Source organism: Anabrus simplex, chromosome 1 (assembly GCF_040414725.1).
Source record: "Anabrus simplex isolate iqAnaSimp1 chromosome 1, ASM4041472v1, whole genome shotgun sequence".
Classification (NCBI taxonomy): Eukaryota; Metazoa; Arthropoda; class Insecta; order Orthoptera; family Tettigoniidae; genus Anabrus; species Anabrus simplex.
The window spans coordinates 1,465,998,455-1,466,016,046 of NC_090265.1; the positions used below are offsets into that span (position 1 = coordinate 1,465,998,455).

At 37.1% G+C, this 17,592-nt stretch overlaps 1 protein-coding gene across 1 annotated transcript in view; it reads left to right on the plus strand.

Annotated features, from left to right (window-relative positions):
- The window catches only part of LOC136860967 (uncharacterized), a 701,781-nt gene extending 689,091 nt beyond the window's left edge, over positions 1-12,690 (plus strand). The window contains exon 6 of the mRNA XM_068226024.1: positions 12,570-12,690. Within this exon, the coding sequence (XP_068082125.1) occupies positions 12,570-12,673 (104 nt within the window). The 3' untranslated portion in view covers positions 12,674-12,690. The remainder of the gene's footprint in view (positions 1-12,569) is intronic.
- Positions 12,691-17,592: the final 4,902 nt, after the last annotated feature.

Below are 17,592 nucleotides of genomic sequence, written 5' to 3' on the forward strand. Positions count from 1 at the left end.
GATCAGTCGCGATTAAATTCCCAGACCCGGCCCGCAATCGAACCCGGGACCCTATGAACTGAAGGCCTCAGTGAATTTCGGTGCAAGAATCTTCCAATCATTTCCCTGATAGCCACTATCTTCCCATATATTTCCTCAATACTTCTCTTAAATGCTTTCATAATCCTAATGTACACCATAAGGGGCATGCATGCTACTTCTCTCCAACACTGTGGTGCCTCCTGGCAGCTTACTGAAGGTGCCTTCAGGAACGCAAAATCTGATCGAACTGGCGGGCAGGACGTGCCTTTCTTGACTTATGTTATACAGACAACATCCTTATCGTCCATCGCCCACATTATATCGCATTACAAGAAAACAACTTGCCATAATAGATAAATGAATAGGCCTAAGTTATAAAGAGATAAAAGGGACCTTCTTACTTGAAACTTGGCAGAAGACCATCACTGATGAAGTTGGGATCTCCTAGTGATCCACTGCTTCAGCCAATAGGATTTGGAAGATTCTTCAATCATTGCCAAACACATATCTTCAAAGCGGCCGATGACCTATATGTTAGGACCCATCAAACAACAATCATTATCACTTCCTCAAAGTAGATCTCAACACGATCTCATAACAAAATGTACGATACTTTGCAAGGAGAAGAAGGTAGGCAATTTGGATGTGTACAACATAGTTCGACAGTGATTAGTTCTCGCGTATCATCTTAGGAGGTGGGAGGGTTGGAAATCTTCGTGGTCAAATTGTTCCTTATTTGTCCTGCAGTAACTTCTCCAAGCACTATTTTTGGTGATTTCAGGGAATTCTCCTTATTATTAGTGGGGTAAACAGATATTGAGAAACGAGAAAATGATTCTGTATAATTCTGTCGACCACACCAGTTAGAATATAATGCAATGGAAGAAAATCGGACACTTTCAAACGATTGACAAAAGGTATTAAATTTGCAGTTATAATCCAAATAGGCACTAACCCTGAAATAGGCATTCGTAGGTTCAATGAAACCAAAAAGAGCCTACAGCGGACTTATGTGAATCTTTAACTGAATCTTTTCACCCAGTTATGTCACGTTTGACAGAACATCTAGATTTTCAATTTGGATGGAGAATGAACATATGTGTCTATAATATATGGAACCATGAAAAAAACTTCTTGAGTATTCATGCATGTGATTTCCGTTATGCACTTCCCAAAATTAGGCAGTTGTGTGATAATGTCATTGGATCTCAATTTTTGACTGCATATGCTACTTCCTAAGTAAATATTGCTGCTGATGAAAAGTCGTGGTGTTCCAAGATGAATGCTACATTTTGCCATGGACGTCCTACTGGCTGATATATTGTGCGTACTGCATATTAAATCTGAGGATAGCTCCCTTAAACCTCAATGTTTTGCCAACTGCAGTTTGTTTTTTATAGTCTGAAACTATTTTATTTAAAAAGAAGTAGGATTTTAATTGTTACTGTTGGTTTCATACCAGGAGAACATCCATTGAGAAATAAGGAGTGAAGGAACAACAAACCTTGCAGAAACTCATGTGTTGAATCTATATAAGAACAATCATATAATGAATGCAAACATCAGTCCTGGCTTTGTAAATCACCGGAAGATTACGCATTTTCTAAATATATTATATATATCAAATTATAGAACAATTAGGAGACTTATATCTTATGTGCATCATGAACACTACATTGTTCACGGACGAGCACGTTATCTCAATAGCAAAGTCGATGTACACAAATTAAGTCATTAAAGAAAACCAAATCCATTTCAATGTCGAGTGTGAAATTTTACAAAATGTTTTAAATGCAGGCTATATTTTCAACATCACGGTTACGCATAGCATTTAATATACACAGTCGAACTTCAGTATTTCAAAACACATCGGGAGGCAGATATAACTTCGAGTTAAGGAAACTTTGAGCTATATAAAAACGTGCATATTACCGTTGTTCTGCAAAGATGCGTAACAGCTTTACTGTTATTTACTTATCGAACGCCATTCCTCTTTTCTAGGCCTACAATGTTAATGCTGTAGTAAGAGGCAGTGTTCTTAAAACCATTTGTTTACGAATGAATATGGAGCATTCCCATTTCGCGAGAGAAATTCATAGTTTGGAAAGACATGTGTTTTTTTTTCCTTTTTCTCTGTGCTGAGGTTTGAAAAGTAGGCTAAAGTAGTGTTTTAAATCTGCTGTAGTATATGCTTATTGAACGTGGCAACCTTGGTACCGTTCAGCAGCTATTTCTTTCTTTTTTTCACGTATATGTATGTGTTATATTCCTCAGTCTGTCCAAACTAATTTATGAATAAATACAACTTATGCAATATCTGAAATGGAAACCATACAATAACATGTACCTAAAAAGAAATAACGTAATTAACTATATAATAAATATCTAATTATGATATATAACAAAAAAGTGATGTTGCTAAGTCATGCGGCTAGTCTAACATTATGCTGTGACTAAAATATAAAGAATGCATGTTACATAAGGAGGCAACTTAATTTCAGGTCCCAGCCAGAGGAACCAGTATTATAAAGGAATATTCGAGTACGCATAAGGGTGATGTTCTGCGTGAAATTACAGGAAAATATTTTACGACTGGGCTTGGTTTACCATTCAATGTATCTATAAATAAGCACTAGAACTACAAATTATAGAAAATATATCACAAGTAAAATATATAATATTCGGTCGGTAAACGAAAATTACTTCATGGTATCAATAATTCACCAGTATCATAAATCTGGAAAGGGTAATAGGTTGAAGGTTTGTATCTTACAATAAAAATGCATTTTAGAGCAATAATAAATTTGAATTGTCATAAAATAACTAATTTAATTTAATTCAATAAATCAACTTTCCTTAGTATTTGAAAGCAAAATGTTAAAATTTGAGCTTAACAATGATATCGTACTTCACGAAAATTGATAAGATGAGGAATAGACAATTAAAATTTCGTTGGGTAGTGACATATGCTTCTTCATTTAGATGGCTATTAAAATAAACAGATTTTCGTAGATGGCCGTAACTTTTATTTGAACTCTCCACGAGGATAACATATTTACTGTACCTTTTACTTTTATCTCCTCATTTCGAGTACCCTTCTATCATTGTTCCCACCTGTTTGTACCAGAAATCATTCTCGCTATTTTCATACCTGTTATTTCTAACTTAAGGATAGGTGTTCACACTGATTCACTCTCTTGCAGCAAGGTTGGCTTGAATACGGACCAGTTTAAATATAGTTCTTACTTCTTTCATACAGAATACCAGTGAGTGCAACTGCGAACTCACTGCATTAGCTTTCGAGCTGCACCTCACTGCACATATTTTGCTCATTCTAGGCTCGTATTCTTGGGAGTTTCTGTGTGTACCCGCTTCCTGTACTAACTTCTTCTGACGTAGCAGTATGCCTTCTCTTATAATATTTGCGACCGCTAGAGGGCAAATCGTTTCCCGTTTTAAAACGCGTTCATGTGAAACCTACCACGAATTACCAGACTTTGGGTGTGTATTACACCTAATAATACCCCTTTAGTTATCCGGCAATGGTATATACAGGGTCATAATCTGAATTTTAATCTAGTGAGCGTATATAAAAATATACAGGGAAGGACAGACAGGTGTCATTTAACTACAAAAGGAATTAAATATTATGTCATTTTAAATACAAAGGGTTTATTAACTCTTGGTTATGGTGAGAAATGAAACAAGAAAATTCTGCAGTAAAGGGGATGAATATACAAATAAGCATGTCCACTGGACAATTCGCACAAAGGTACTTCTTGCTAATGAAAAATCCATTTAATTTTTCATTTAAGGAAATTGTGCGTTGTTTCTATACTTTTTAATGACCTAGATCAAGACTAAGTACAATACATATAAGGTTTACTGCTCTGACCATGCGCGATACACCGAATTTAATGGTTTCATAAACACTTGAACCATAGTATACTGTTATTATGCGAGTCTGAGTGGAACATAACATACTGACCTAACCAATTAAAAATATATACTGTATTTAAAATAACACCAACTAAACAACATACAGACAATTTCAACTAAAAATTCTCTCTGGTTCGAAATCAAATCCAGGACGCAAACAATCAACCACAGGGTTAAAAACCAGAGTTGACAATCAACATAAAAATGCACCCTGCACATTCAAACAAAAATATAATACAATAAAACCAAATGAACACGGAACTCGACAGTGTTAAGAGAAATACCACATGTGGATACATGAGGTTCAAACAAGTTATCACTGGACTCCGCAGATAGGCGCTGAAAAACCCTAAGCAGCCTATTCAAGCAAAAATGGCTGCATTACCTTAGGTCATAGACCCTGTCTCCGATCAAAGTAGTTTAAATAAAAAAAAACCTTCTTAATGAATCACTTAAATACATAAATTGCATGTCTTGGAAACGGGCCCCAATGTCAAAAATGTCGCCTCACAGAAAAAAAAAATCTCTCTCGCGCCCCATTCCGCGACCCTCTTGTAGGCGTGTCCCTATCACACGAAATATATCGTTCATCAAGTAAGGTAGTCAACGCACATCTTCAAACCTCTCCGTTAGCAACTTTGGTTCACATACTTCATTCTAAAATACATCTTTAATCTCCCATCACGGCTTTCATATTGTATGTATGTATGTTTAGTCCTCAGCCCGAAGGCTGGTTGGATCCTCAACAGTTCCGCCATCAGCTGTCATAGATGGCCTAGGCATCACTGAAGAGGCGTACTAGGGAAATGAGGAGTGAGGTAGTTTCCCGTTGCTTTCCTCATCGAGCCAGAAGCTGCTATTACGTATCACTCTGCCAAGCCCACTGAAATGCATGCACCAACTGACCCTATCTATATAAATAAAATTGTAGGGGGTCCGCTGTCTGTAATTTCTTTTGTTTTGCCAATTTTTCAGATATTTATCCGTTTTAGGTCAACTCAAGACCGAATCTGTGTTTTTTACGTTTCGTGTCTGTTTGTTTGTCTGTTTGTCTGTTTGTCTGTCTGTTTGTTTGTTTGTCTGTTCCACCATCACGTCGAAACGGCTGGATAGATCTCAACCAAACTTCATATTTAGGGTATACTCATCCCGGGGAAGGTTTCTATATGCATATCATTTTAAAATATTTGAATACATGGGGTGTTTATAGGAAAACCAGAATGGTTTTTCCACCATCACATCGAAACGGCTGGATAGATCTCAACCAAACTTCATATTTAGAGTATACTCATCCCGGGGAAGGTTTAGATATGCATATCATTTTAAAATATTTGAATAGACGGGGGATTTATAGGAAAACCATAATGGTTTTTCAACCATCACGTCGAAACGGCAGGATAGATCTCAGCCAAACTTCATATTTAGAGTATACTCATCCCGAGAAAGGTTTCGATATGCATGCCATTTTAAAATCTTTGAATAGACGGGGGGTTTATAGGAAAACCAGAATGATTTTTCCACCATCACGTCGAAACGGCTGGATAGATCTCGGCCAAACTTCATATTTAGAGTATACTCATCCCGGGAAGGTATCGATATGCATATCATTTTAAAATCATTGAATACACGGGGTGTTTATAGGAAAACCAGAATGGCTTTCCTCCATTTTCTCTTATACTATTGATTTTCTGTAAACTTCGTTTACGTACGTGAAACGTCTCTGCATTATAAATAAATTTCGTTATGTTCATAATTTGCCTTACTCTTCACATGACGGAGAAATTTACAATTTTCTGCTGGTATCATGCTCTCCATTGAGTGACCGACAGACCGACAACGAACCTACAGGTTACCATGGCAACTTCTCTGACTGCATGCCAGTAGGGAAGTAACGTATTGCCATTTTCCTCATCATGCTTTTAAATTCCTGGTTGTTCCTTGGGTAGATGGCAAGAGAGGCGTCAATCGGCCCATCTGCGGGATATTGGCGGAATATCGTTGGATGTTATAACCGCCCTCGAATAGATTAAGTAATAACACCATTAGTCATCTTCTTATTATTTGTTTACCTAAGAATCACTGGACCTAAATTTGTCCTCTGTTACCGCTTTATTATATCCATAACTCGCACTAGCATAATTTATAGAGAGGCATTTGATATTCCAATATATTCACTTGGCATTTACATATTTGTCGTTATCTGGCTGTCCTCAGTTATAACCCATTTTCTATTACTTTCAACTTTCTTAACTGTATTATTTTCTTCCTTAATTACGCCGTATGTACGCGAGTGCTACAAACTACTGGATGTATTTCCACCAAGACTCATATTTAGAATACACCTGTCCTTGATAGGTTTTAGGGCAAATATTGTTTCTAAATCCCTGAACTGACTAGGGGTTTATACGAAACCGAAACAGTGATTTTGCACTTCCACAAAATATACAAAACCAAACTTAATGGAAATCTACCTACCTTGGTAGAAATTAATTTCTAAATCTTTTTTCTCATGTGCATCATTTCGATACGAGGGTTAATAAGGGAGATATCATTAACGGACCGTTTTTCTGTACAAGTCCCATCGGACTTGACTCACGAGCGGGTGCGTGTAAAGCGTATTCCTTACAACTTGAAAACTACTGAAGACATTCGAACCAAAATTTATATTTAGCATCCACCTGTCCAAAGGTAGGTTTTACACGTAAATAATATTTCATGTTCCGGAATCGACTGGCGGTTTATAGGGAACACAAATGGTGATTTTACTCTTCCACAGTATATACAGAACAAGACCAACCTGGCTGGAAATCGAACAAACGTGATGGAATTCCACCTCTAAACCTTTCTTTTCATGTGCATTTTTTCGTCAGGAGGATTAATAAGGGAGATATCCTGAATGGTCAGTTTTGCAGGTTAAGTCCAGCGGACATAGCCCAAAAGGTGGTTTACATGGAGCAGATTCCTTAACTATATAAATGAAATCGTAACGACTGTGTGCCTCTACACTGACTATTTTGGCGATATTTTCGTACAGCTTTCTGTTTAAGGGGTAATAATGACCATATCCATAATTTTTGGTTTAGTTTCCAGAAAGTCCTAATTTTTACCCGCCTCGCCCAAAATCCAGATTGCGGCATAATCTGCCAGAAGAAAAAGAAGATAATTGAAATTTGACAAAATTATACGTTTTAGCCTATAACGAACGGAAAACATCCTAGATCATTAAATTTTTCACTTTTTATCCCCGAAGAATATCGAAATATGCAGACAATTTTAATGATGGTGCACACCTTCGGAAATTCCTATCACATAACGGATTGCACAATCTCCGTTCAATTTGGAATGATCTACAACCTTGGTCTTATGACTTTTTGCCGTATGTGTATCCCTTTTACGTTTGATTTTTCTCTATTAATCGATGTTAAGTCAATTTGGAATTTTCACATGCATAATTCATACTTCCAATTACTTATATGAAATACAGAATCATCATACCCTTCACGAAAATTGTCCCACCCAGTAGGCATATGTGAGCGAAATGCTATGTATGTAGCTGTCACATAATTATCCGAAAAGTAATGTAATGTGAGATAATCTTACAAAACCTTTACCCTGTTCCACGTTTCTAACTCAGTCTGACCCAAGGATAGATGACATATCATAGGACCAGCCATTTAGGCCACTAAATCCGGCGTGTCTTATGGTATGATCTTTTGTCGATATGACGTACGTTTAGTAGCAGTTTATCTGTAAATGAAGGTCTTCAATATTGTAAACACGCATATACTTTTGTATGTCGATCTATATATATACACTGATGTCGATTTTTAGCGATCGAGAAAAGGTGGGTCTGATATTGTAATCAGTACTCCCCACACCGACTTTGACTGGCAGTAGGAAAGGGTTCCTTCTCCAACTCCTGTGTAACTGTCATTAGTAAGGAAGGTCTACAATTGTAATGAACAGTTCACTTCTCGATTTGACTTGCAGAAGGCAAGTGAGCATGCAGTTTTGTTTGAAACTCCCCTACCCGATTGTGTTTGGCAGTAGGCAAGGGTGCCCGCCATTATAAAGAAATGTCCTCATCTAAAATGTGACTGGCATTAGGCATAGTGGCCTGCTATTTTCATGGAAACTCACCTACTTGGTGTGACTGGCAGTAAGCTGGCTGGCAGTAGGAAAATGGGCCTGGCATTATAATGATAACTGCGCAACTCAATTTCGAGTGATAGTAGGGTAATTGCTTACCATTATAATAGAAACTCCTCAACTGTAATCTGTCTGGAAGTAGGAAAGGGGGCTGCCATTTTAACGAAAACTCCCCAAATCGATTCTGTCCGCGTAGTAGGCAATGGGGCCTGCAATTATAATATAAACTTCTCAACTTGATTGTGAATGGCAGTAGGCAAGTGAGCCTGCCGTTATATCACAATTCCGTAACAAACACTTTACATTGGAAACAACGTACGGGGACCTCCCCATGCTCTTTCTCAGATAACGCTAAGAGACATGCAATTTTAAAACAATCTTATTTACTGCATGTACACTATTTACTTCGATATTCGAATACAATGTAGAATACCGTAGCGAAGCACGGGTACATTCGCTAGTGAGCAATATTGTCACACCATTCATAGCAGAGACTGGCTGCAGAAGGAATGGCATTACTAGCATCACTCATACCTCAGTCACCTTCATTTTGTCAAAGCCAAGGATAAAGCTGAGACAGATCAATGAAAGTAACAAAATTGCTCTAGCCCATACCAGAAGACATAGTGCACTGTAAACACTAGGTCCCACCAGCAAAGGCTTTCATATTATCGTCGCCTATATAATCTCACATTTTGCCCGTTAATGCACTTTGATGACTGAGGCATTATATCTCGTATTGCGTTTCATGGCGGATGTTCAATCTTTCCAGCTCAGAGTTCCAGCTAACAAAACCTGCTGTATCTTTATGTTACATTTTGCTCTATGCTTTGACACAAAAATTCACTGCCAAATAATTGGCAATTAAAATACGTACTTCAAAGCTTCTTCTAAGTTCTTAGGACAATGTTACTCTCTTCTCAACTCTCAGCAATTTATTTAATTTATGAATTCATTTAAAATCTGCATCTCTAATCTAGCTACATTTTAGTATACGGTTCGATCCTCATTACATTCTGCTGCTCTTCAAATTCTGACGTTATCTTACGATACCATGCACATGCAAATTAAACTTATGACTTGAATGCCAATTTTAATCCTCAATTCACAATAAAACAAATATGTTGTAGCAAATGGCACTGAATGAACACTATGACATTTAAATATTTCCCAAAAACTACGGGCATTCACTAATAAAAATACGTGTGACATAATCACAAAAGTATGTAAAATCTGAAGCTAAAAATAAAATGATCTTATTCAAACAAATCTTCATGCACATATACATTGAATTAAATATATATATAACTGGACTATTCTTCATGCATCATTAAAACTACTGTAATTTTTTATTTACAGAAATAAGGAAATTCACGTGGCATAATCATGTGGTAATAAATACATTATGTACACAGCCATTTACTAGTCATCCTTCCGTTTCCGCTCGAGCTCTCTGGAGTCCAGAGGTGTGGGTTTAACTCTGCATTTCACTAGCGTCGAACTTCATGGATCCTGGTTCAGCATCTTGCTGGTCCTTCGATTATTCATGGATATGGGTTGTACGCGTATCCAAATATAGTTTATTGGGAACATCAACACGAAATTATCCTTGGTTCAGGAAATCACCATTCACATATGCTTTAACACCACACTGTTCTGCATTCGGTTTTACGAGTGTCTTAAATACGTTCTAACACAATTTATCCAGTCTTACATCAGATTCTTCGTACCGCATTAATCATGCTTACCGCTTTCATTTGTGACTCGGTTCGATATCCTGGAAAGTTTATCAAAAATCCATTTCCCACATTTCGCTACCCTAAGCCCTTTTAATTTGTACACCTCACTGTTGATTTATACACCAAAACACTTCCTCAAAGAGAAGTTTTCCTGAACACGGACGTACGTGTTAAATGCACGGGGTATATCAAACAAGTGAGATGGTGGAAAGGGCTCCCTGTCCCTTTTACCAATTCAGCAACAAAATGGTGTAATTCTGGATTATCCCTGCCTGAAATTGAGTGTTTCCTTTTCCTGGGGTGCTGGGAACGAAGTAGTACGGCACTTAGGTGACCAGTTATCTTATACGCTGATTAAGACTGTCCCGGACGAAATGCGTTCGTACGTTTATCAATTATCGTCATATACATCTCCCCTGCCTTACTTTATCACGAGCTGATTTGGTTCCTGTGTTTATCTATAAAAATTGCAATTCCTTTTAGCTCGTATTTTATTTGCCTCGTCAGCCCTTGGCACTCGATTATAATTTGTTTATCTGTAGGTATGTTTGCGTGTTTGTCTAAGATGGTAAGTTTTCCTTTCCGTCGAAAAAAATTGTACTGGAGCTGTCCGAGGCCCATGTATATGATTCTTCCTAAAGCACCTTTTATACAAGAGTGGTTTCGTGCCTTTCGAAACTAGTTTGCTTAGGGAAGTATTGCGCGGTGAGGTGTGTTATGGTGGCGTTGAGGACGGAAAGTGTTGATGACGGTAATGGCTTGGTCTCTGTTACGTCAGGTTTCCCCTTTCGCACCTTTGCCTTCGTCTAGGGATTTAGTGACCTTTTTTTTCTTTTTTCTTTTCGACACGTGGGTGAATTTTCTTTGTAAATTTACAAAAACGTTTACATGAACTTTTAGTAATTCAACTTATTATATTAAACCCCGTATGGTGGGGGAGTTACTGATACAGTGAGACGGAGATTTATTTTCTTCTTTTGATTCATAAACGGATTCAGTTTTAAATGCTTGTTACTAGAACTTGTTTAAGCCAACTCCGTTTTTATACTGTACAAAAGTACGTTGCGAGTATTACACTTTACTTTTACCTGTCTTCATTTTAAAGCTGTTTAAGTATTTTACCTTTTAATAGCAATTAATAAACTCCATGTTTTTCTCATACCCTTTTCGTGTTTAGTATGCCAGTTTAGTAGATTGAATCCTCTGGTATTTATGTTTGACTTCAGGTTCAACTTCAAACGGGTTCTACATTTGTTTCGGAGGAATCCATCGGCTGCTGGCATTTCCTTCTACTACTGCCACGGCGCAAATTTATGTATCTACTACCTTTCGTGGATTTTAGCTTGATTACGTTGTTGTTGTTTTAGTTGGCTACTAGGCCAGCGGTTCACTTTGATTCACATTATTTCCATTTCATTTCGTATACTACCGTCCGGGGAGGGTATGCATACTATTGTTTTGAAATTACCCACTTTTCCAGATTTTTATTCCAGATTTGACGTTGAATATTCTTAGGTTTCTTCCCTAGTAATATGCCTTTAGTCTTGGAATTGCCAGTTTTCATTTCTTAATAAAGTACCTCTTTCCTAGCTCTTAGGTGATAGATGTGCAATAAGAATAATACTTGTTTGTTTTTTCAGGCTTTCTGCATAGTCCCCTTTGGAGATCACGTAGTTGGCCTGGGCCAAACTGTTTGCTGTATTTGAACACAACTGAACCCCTCCCTGCTATCTTAGACCTTTCAGGAAGTACCTCTGTATACTACGAACTACAAGCGTGAAATATTTTACGCTTTGTGAAGCCCCTGTAACTTCTTTGAACTAAGAACTCATTCTACCATAAATTCTTAACGTGACCGGTTTTGAAATATTATGGCTAGTTCTGATATGTTCATTATGGCGCCATGTTCAAATACTTGAATGTCTAACTTTGTTATACTTAATTAATAAATGTTTTAACTGTAACTATTATGTGTGTATAACTCTTTAATGTCAAGAACTTCACTGCCTGAAAAATATTAATTTGACGAAAATATCACTTAGATGCATTAAAACACAGACTTCTGCATACCCACTCGCCTTAGTACATTTTATTCTTAATAATTTGACTCTTTTCTCTTGTCATAACTTTAACACTCGTGCTGCCACACTCCTTGCTATTACTCTTCACTATTAAATTATGAATCTTGAGTACAGTATACTGTAGAAGTGCGTAAATACGTCACATATATACCTGTATCATAGTTCTGATGGACTAGGGCCTATATATACATTTGTAGCTGGAAGACGTGATCAGTCTTAAGGAAAATAATGGATAGGAAGAACATTGCAAGATACGAGGTTTTGTTTCTTCAAAGCTTATATTTGAGAATAATTAGAGAATTTATAAATCCCAAGAGTACAGAAACTATGTTTAACAAAAACTAGGGTGTGTGGCTGAAAGAAGAATGTACTGTAATGTAAGAAAAATGGTCAGTAATTCAAATGCAAATATTTTTGTTTGAATTACTTCACGAGATATAGAAAATATGTACCGAAGTATTACACGTACGTACCCAAATCATTACGAAAGCTTTACCGTTATTCTTTGTCCATATCCCTACTTCTTCTGTTTGATTATAATATACACGTACGATAAATCACTTGAATTTAACATATAGATCCTGTATTATATTTGCTATCTTTAAACAAATAGTTTGAGTGTCAACCTTTGTTTCAGGAGAAAGCTTGGCGGAGCTGCATCACGGCAGTGGGTCAGACGGGACGCCGCTTCTCGGGCTATGGCTAGCGGCGGTGTGGCTGGTAGCAGCTCTTGCCTGCAGATGAGCCCGCGGCAGCAACATATCACCCCCAGTGCCTAAGTTACATCGTCATCATCGACAGAAGGAAGCTAGAATAGTACGGACCAGTAGATGTTTTTACAAGCGTGTGTGATATACGTGTACTTGTGAACTACTATCAACATTGCTGTCACACTATCATCGAGGTATGCCTATTATAGTGTCGAAGATTGTAGTTCGTTCGCTCCTTCGATGATTTAATTATTCTCAACAGACGCAGATGTTGACGACCGTACCAATAAGTGAAGTTACGTACTTTTTTTCATTAATATAAAGTGAATTTTGTTTCCACGGAACAAAATGGAATTGAAAAAATCCAGTCCTCCATCTCAGGTTTATTACACAGAAACATTTTTGTCCGTTTGAAATGACTCTGGAGGATATTTTCTCGTTAGGTGATATATTCTAGGATGAACTGAGCTGAAGACTGTGGAGTGCCTCACGAAATCAGTCTTAAAAAATCACTGCACCAAAGAACGTGATCGTTAGTTTGATAAAACGACCACAATGTGAAAGTCCCATCCCATCAATTGACAGATAAGACAGCGGTATTCAGCTAAATGTTTCACTCGTCATGTGACAAAAAATGATTACATGAGTGTATAAAACTCTAAATGTAGATAATCGACATATCGTCGGTTTACTTCTAAAACCTCGTATGTCCCGATGCACTTCCTACGCATTATTTTCCTTAAGGCTGGCCACGCCTCCCGACCACACATGGATATGCAGTCCATCAGAACAATCTTCATTGTGACCAATTTCCAATGCTGTTGTGTAAAGGAAAATGGACCTTATCATACTGTACAGTAGGGATGTTGTTTTCATCACGTATTTACGCACTCCTACACTATAATGCATTTAAAGTTCAATTTCCTTTACACATCAGCACAGGAAAGTGAATACAACGAAAATTGTTCTGATGGGCTGCATATCAATATATGGCTCGGAGGCGTGACCAGTCTTAAGGGAAATAATGGATAGAAAAAGCATTGCGAGATACGAGGTTTTAGAAGTAAGCCGTCGATGTGTATTCTACTTGATTGTCAAAAATGATCCCCATAAAATACTATTTCCCGTGGTTACGATGTTTATTTTGAAACTGTTTATTACTGATAACTTGTAAATGTACGTATATTCCCAACAAATGAATACGTAAAATAATATAACCAACCCTTCATCATGTTTTGATGGACCATCTATTCTGTAGCGTATATTATATTTGTTTGAGTACCACCTTATTTTGAAAATTTGGTATTTGTCACCACTGCAAACTTTTATTTTTCCCCACTTAATATCAGTATTATGGAAATCGTATTATGATTAACTTAAGGGCTGCCTGGCCGAGGCGGTAAAGGCGTGCTCGGTTCACCCGGAAAGACGTGGGTTCGAATCCCCGTCAGGAAGTCTTAAAATTTAAGAAACGAGATTTTCACTTCCGGAGGGGCATACGGCCCTGAGGTTCACTCAGCCTACACAAAAAAATGAGTACCAGTTTAATTCCTGGGGGCAAAGGCGGCCGGGCGTAGAGCTAACCACTCTACCCCATCACGTGCCGGGGTTAACAATGGTGGACGCCTTTACCTTCCACTCCTCCAAGGGCCTTCATGGCCTGTACGGAGGTGACTTTGTTTTGCTTTTAGTATGATTAACTTACTATTTAATGTGACCTAAAGCTCTTGTTAGAAATGTGCACGTGTGTATAAAATTTAAACTTCATAATGAAGGGGATCATCTGATATCATCACTGCCAGTAATATCTTCAAACATGTTAAAGCCAATAATAATACACAACTTTATAAGAATCAATAACTCATCGGTGTTCTCCACAAATACTTGAAAGGAACTCTGTCAGTTGAAGTAGTAAGAAAACTTACCTGTCTTATTTTTAAGTTTTCAATTTCAAGGTTTCAACCGCAGTGCTTGCACTAAATAGATCTGACATACTTTAATCTCTGCACAAATATAACTCGGGAATCTTCAATTTCTTTAATTAGAGCAGTGTTCTCGGTGAGCATGAGATGAAATCATATTGTCCAACTTTTCAACTCATTCTGCTCGGAATCCTTCGCCAAATAAGAAAATGTTCTCCAGTGGCATTTCATACATTATTAGACACACGGTTGGACTTCAGGCGTAGGATTACAGAGACCTCTAGTACAATCCAAGGAATGCCTAGGTTCCCGCGCCCAATTTGGACAATACTTCATTTGCAGCAAAATATAGACCTAAGGCGTGAAACTCTCTCGTTCTGCCTGCCAAATGATAATGGATGTAAAATCTAACTGAAAACTGTGAAGATTTGCTCTTTTCCTAAATGAAAATGTCGTTTTCAGTTCCCACATATTTAGAAATTTCTCCATATACCTTTTCCGAATTCCTTTTCGTATGCAATAGGAGTTCGAATGGTTTGTCTTTATTGCGATACATATTATCGATCTACATGAGAGAAGTTTGAGTAAATATCGCTCATTAGAAAACATCATGATTACCTTGAGCTGACATTGTTTGTACAGTGAAAATTATCTACTTCAAACAATACTTTTCAGTTTCCACATGAATAACAATGCAGTTTTCGTCTTTTTTGCTTTAAGGCATCGAAGAGATATAGCTGTATAAACTGGAACCCTACCTAAGCTACATAAGATACTTTTAATATTTTCAAATGCACTAGTTTAATAATCACAACAAACAGCATGTCGTGTTAAATATACTCATATGTATTCATTTACTTTTCGTCCCATTTTCCTCAAATCTATTTAAATTATTATCAGTGTTCGCTAAGAGATGTGTTCACCGTTTGAATTAAATGAGACCTTGCACACGGGTTATTTAGTTTGGGTGATAGTTAATAGCAGTAAATATTTGATTATGTTGCAACGAAGTATTTCTATTATCTATTACTAATATATCGTGTTTTCCAGTAATCTGCGTAGTCAATCAGGTTTTGTTTCCCGATGAAAATGCTATGTTTAAAAGGTGAATTTTCAGTTATTTCAAATAATTTTAATAATTTTTCGTACCTGAAATAATTTTATGCCTCATTGGTGTCCACCATGAGAGAAAGAACAACTTATTTTCCAACCTTGAAGTGTAAATTGAAGTGTAAATGAACTTGAATTCTTGGAAAGACATCCTTATTATGAAATAATGGAGACTCTTGCAGAATTGTTTTACTGTGTCGTAAAGGAAGATATTTTATTATATGTGTGCTGGATAAAATGATAACTTTTCAGCATATGGACAGTTACCTGTAACATGTAAAACATATTAAACAATAAATTTCAAGAATAACATTTTATATTGAAACTAATGTAAGCGTAACTGACAAAATAAAGTATTATCAATCGCAATATTTTGAAATCATCTTTATGATTTTATGAGCTAAAGTACCATACATCACAACTCTCTTCAGAGGAACATTTGGAGACAGGTGTAGTGTAGCACATGTCCTGATATGATTCGACAAGGGTCAACTAGGAGGTACGTATGATATACTATAATACTTGCTTTAATTCTAAGATATTATTTATATATACAAGTTACTACAATTTTGTGCATCACATTGCTGCCTATAAATACATATAATTTTGTTATATTGGTCGGCCGAGAGGATACAATTTTCAAGACATGCCTGAAATATTCTCTGAAAAATATGTTTATATATGAGTTGTAAATAGCTGTGGAAGTTTCCATCTCTGGATCCTCCCCACGATGACTGTACTTCGAATATCTCCAACACACATGGTTCTCTTTGATATAAAATTTACGTCTTAGAATCCACTCAAAGCTGGAAACGTCCTAACTACGCCCACGATATCACAGGGACCCTGCAATGGCTTTTTGCTGAACTTAAGTTCTATCTCTGGATCCTCCTCACGATGGCTGTACTTCGAATATCTCCAACACACATGACCTTAAAAATTAATAAATTATCAGCACCTCGCGTGCACGCGGTTAAAAGAAGATCAAATAAGTATGTAAGTAAGCAAATAGGTATGTAAGTAATTAAGTAAGTAAGTAAGTAAGTAAGTTTGTGAGTTTTCTTAATGTGTATTAGGAAAGGTTGAGAGCTGATTACCACCCTCGAAGGTTTATCAAGGTATAATAGAGCAAACTACCATGACCAAACCCTGCTGAGAAACAAGGGTGTGTTCTTCATCTAAGGAACAAGGAAGACCATCATAGGCAGAAATTAGTGTTTAGATATTGAAATACAAAACTACGAAACTATAGAATACCTAGGAGCTGCTCTTTAGAGAACGCTCACAGTCAACAGACAACATATGAACTGCAAGCTGAAAGTTTCAAATCGGAATAATCTGCTGAGAAAATGGGTTGGATCACAATGGAGTAGTCAACCACAAACTGAATAAAATTCAGAATTGACACTCTGTTATTCTTCGCTAGAGTGTGCCTGTCCAGCGTGGCACAATTTATGGCATTCCAAACATGATGAGGATATCATCGAGACCTGCAGATTAATAACAGATTGCTAAAATCGGCTTTCCCATCTCGCAGAAAAAATGTTTCATTCAAACATCCACAGAACTGAAAGGGCTAAGTTATAGCTGTGGAAAACAAAGTTCTTCCTACTCTCTGGAAGGAGGAAAGGACGCGAAACATTACCACCAAGTCATGATGAGAATTCGATGGTGTGGAACTCTCTGAACAAACTGAGTCAGAATTGGTGTGGTCAGTTTGGTGAGGTGGGGCTACATCAACACTAACATGATCGAGGTTAAATGTGGGAAAGATCAAACTGGCAATCACATGCGCCAGTGCTAACTGTGCCCATCTTATTGTACAGAAGGTGAACTATTTGATGCTAGACGAGATAAATTGGAAACGGTCAAGTTTTGGTCAAAAATAATGTAATGAAGAAACGTTTGTAGCTATGAGTTA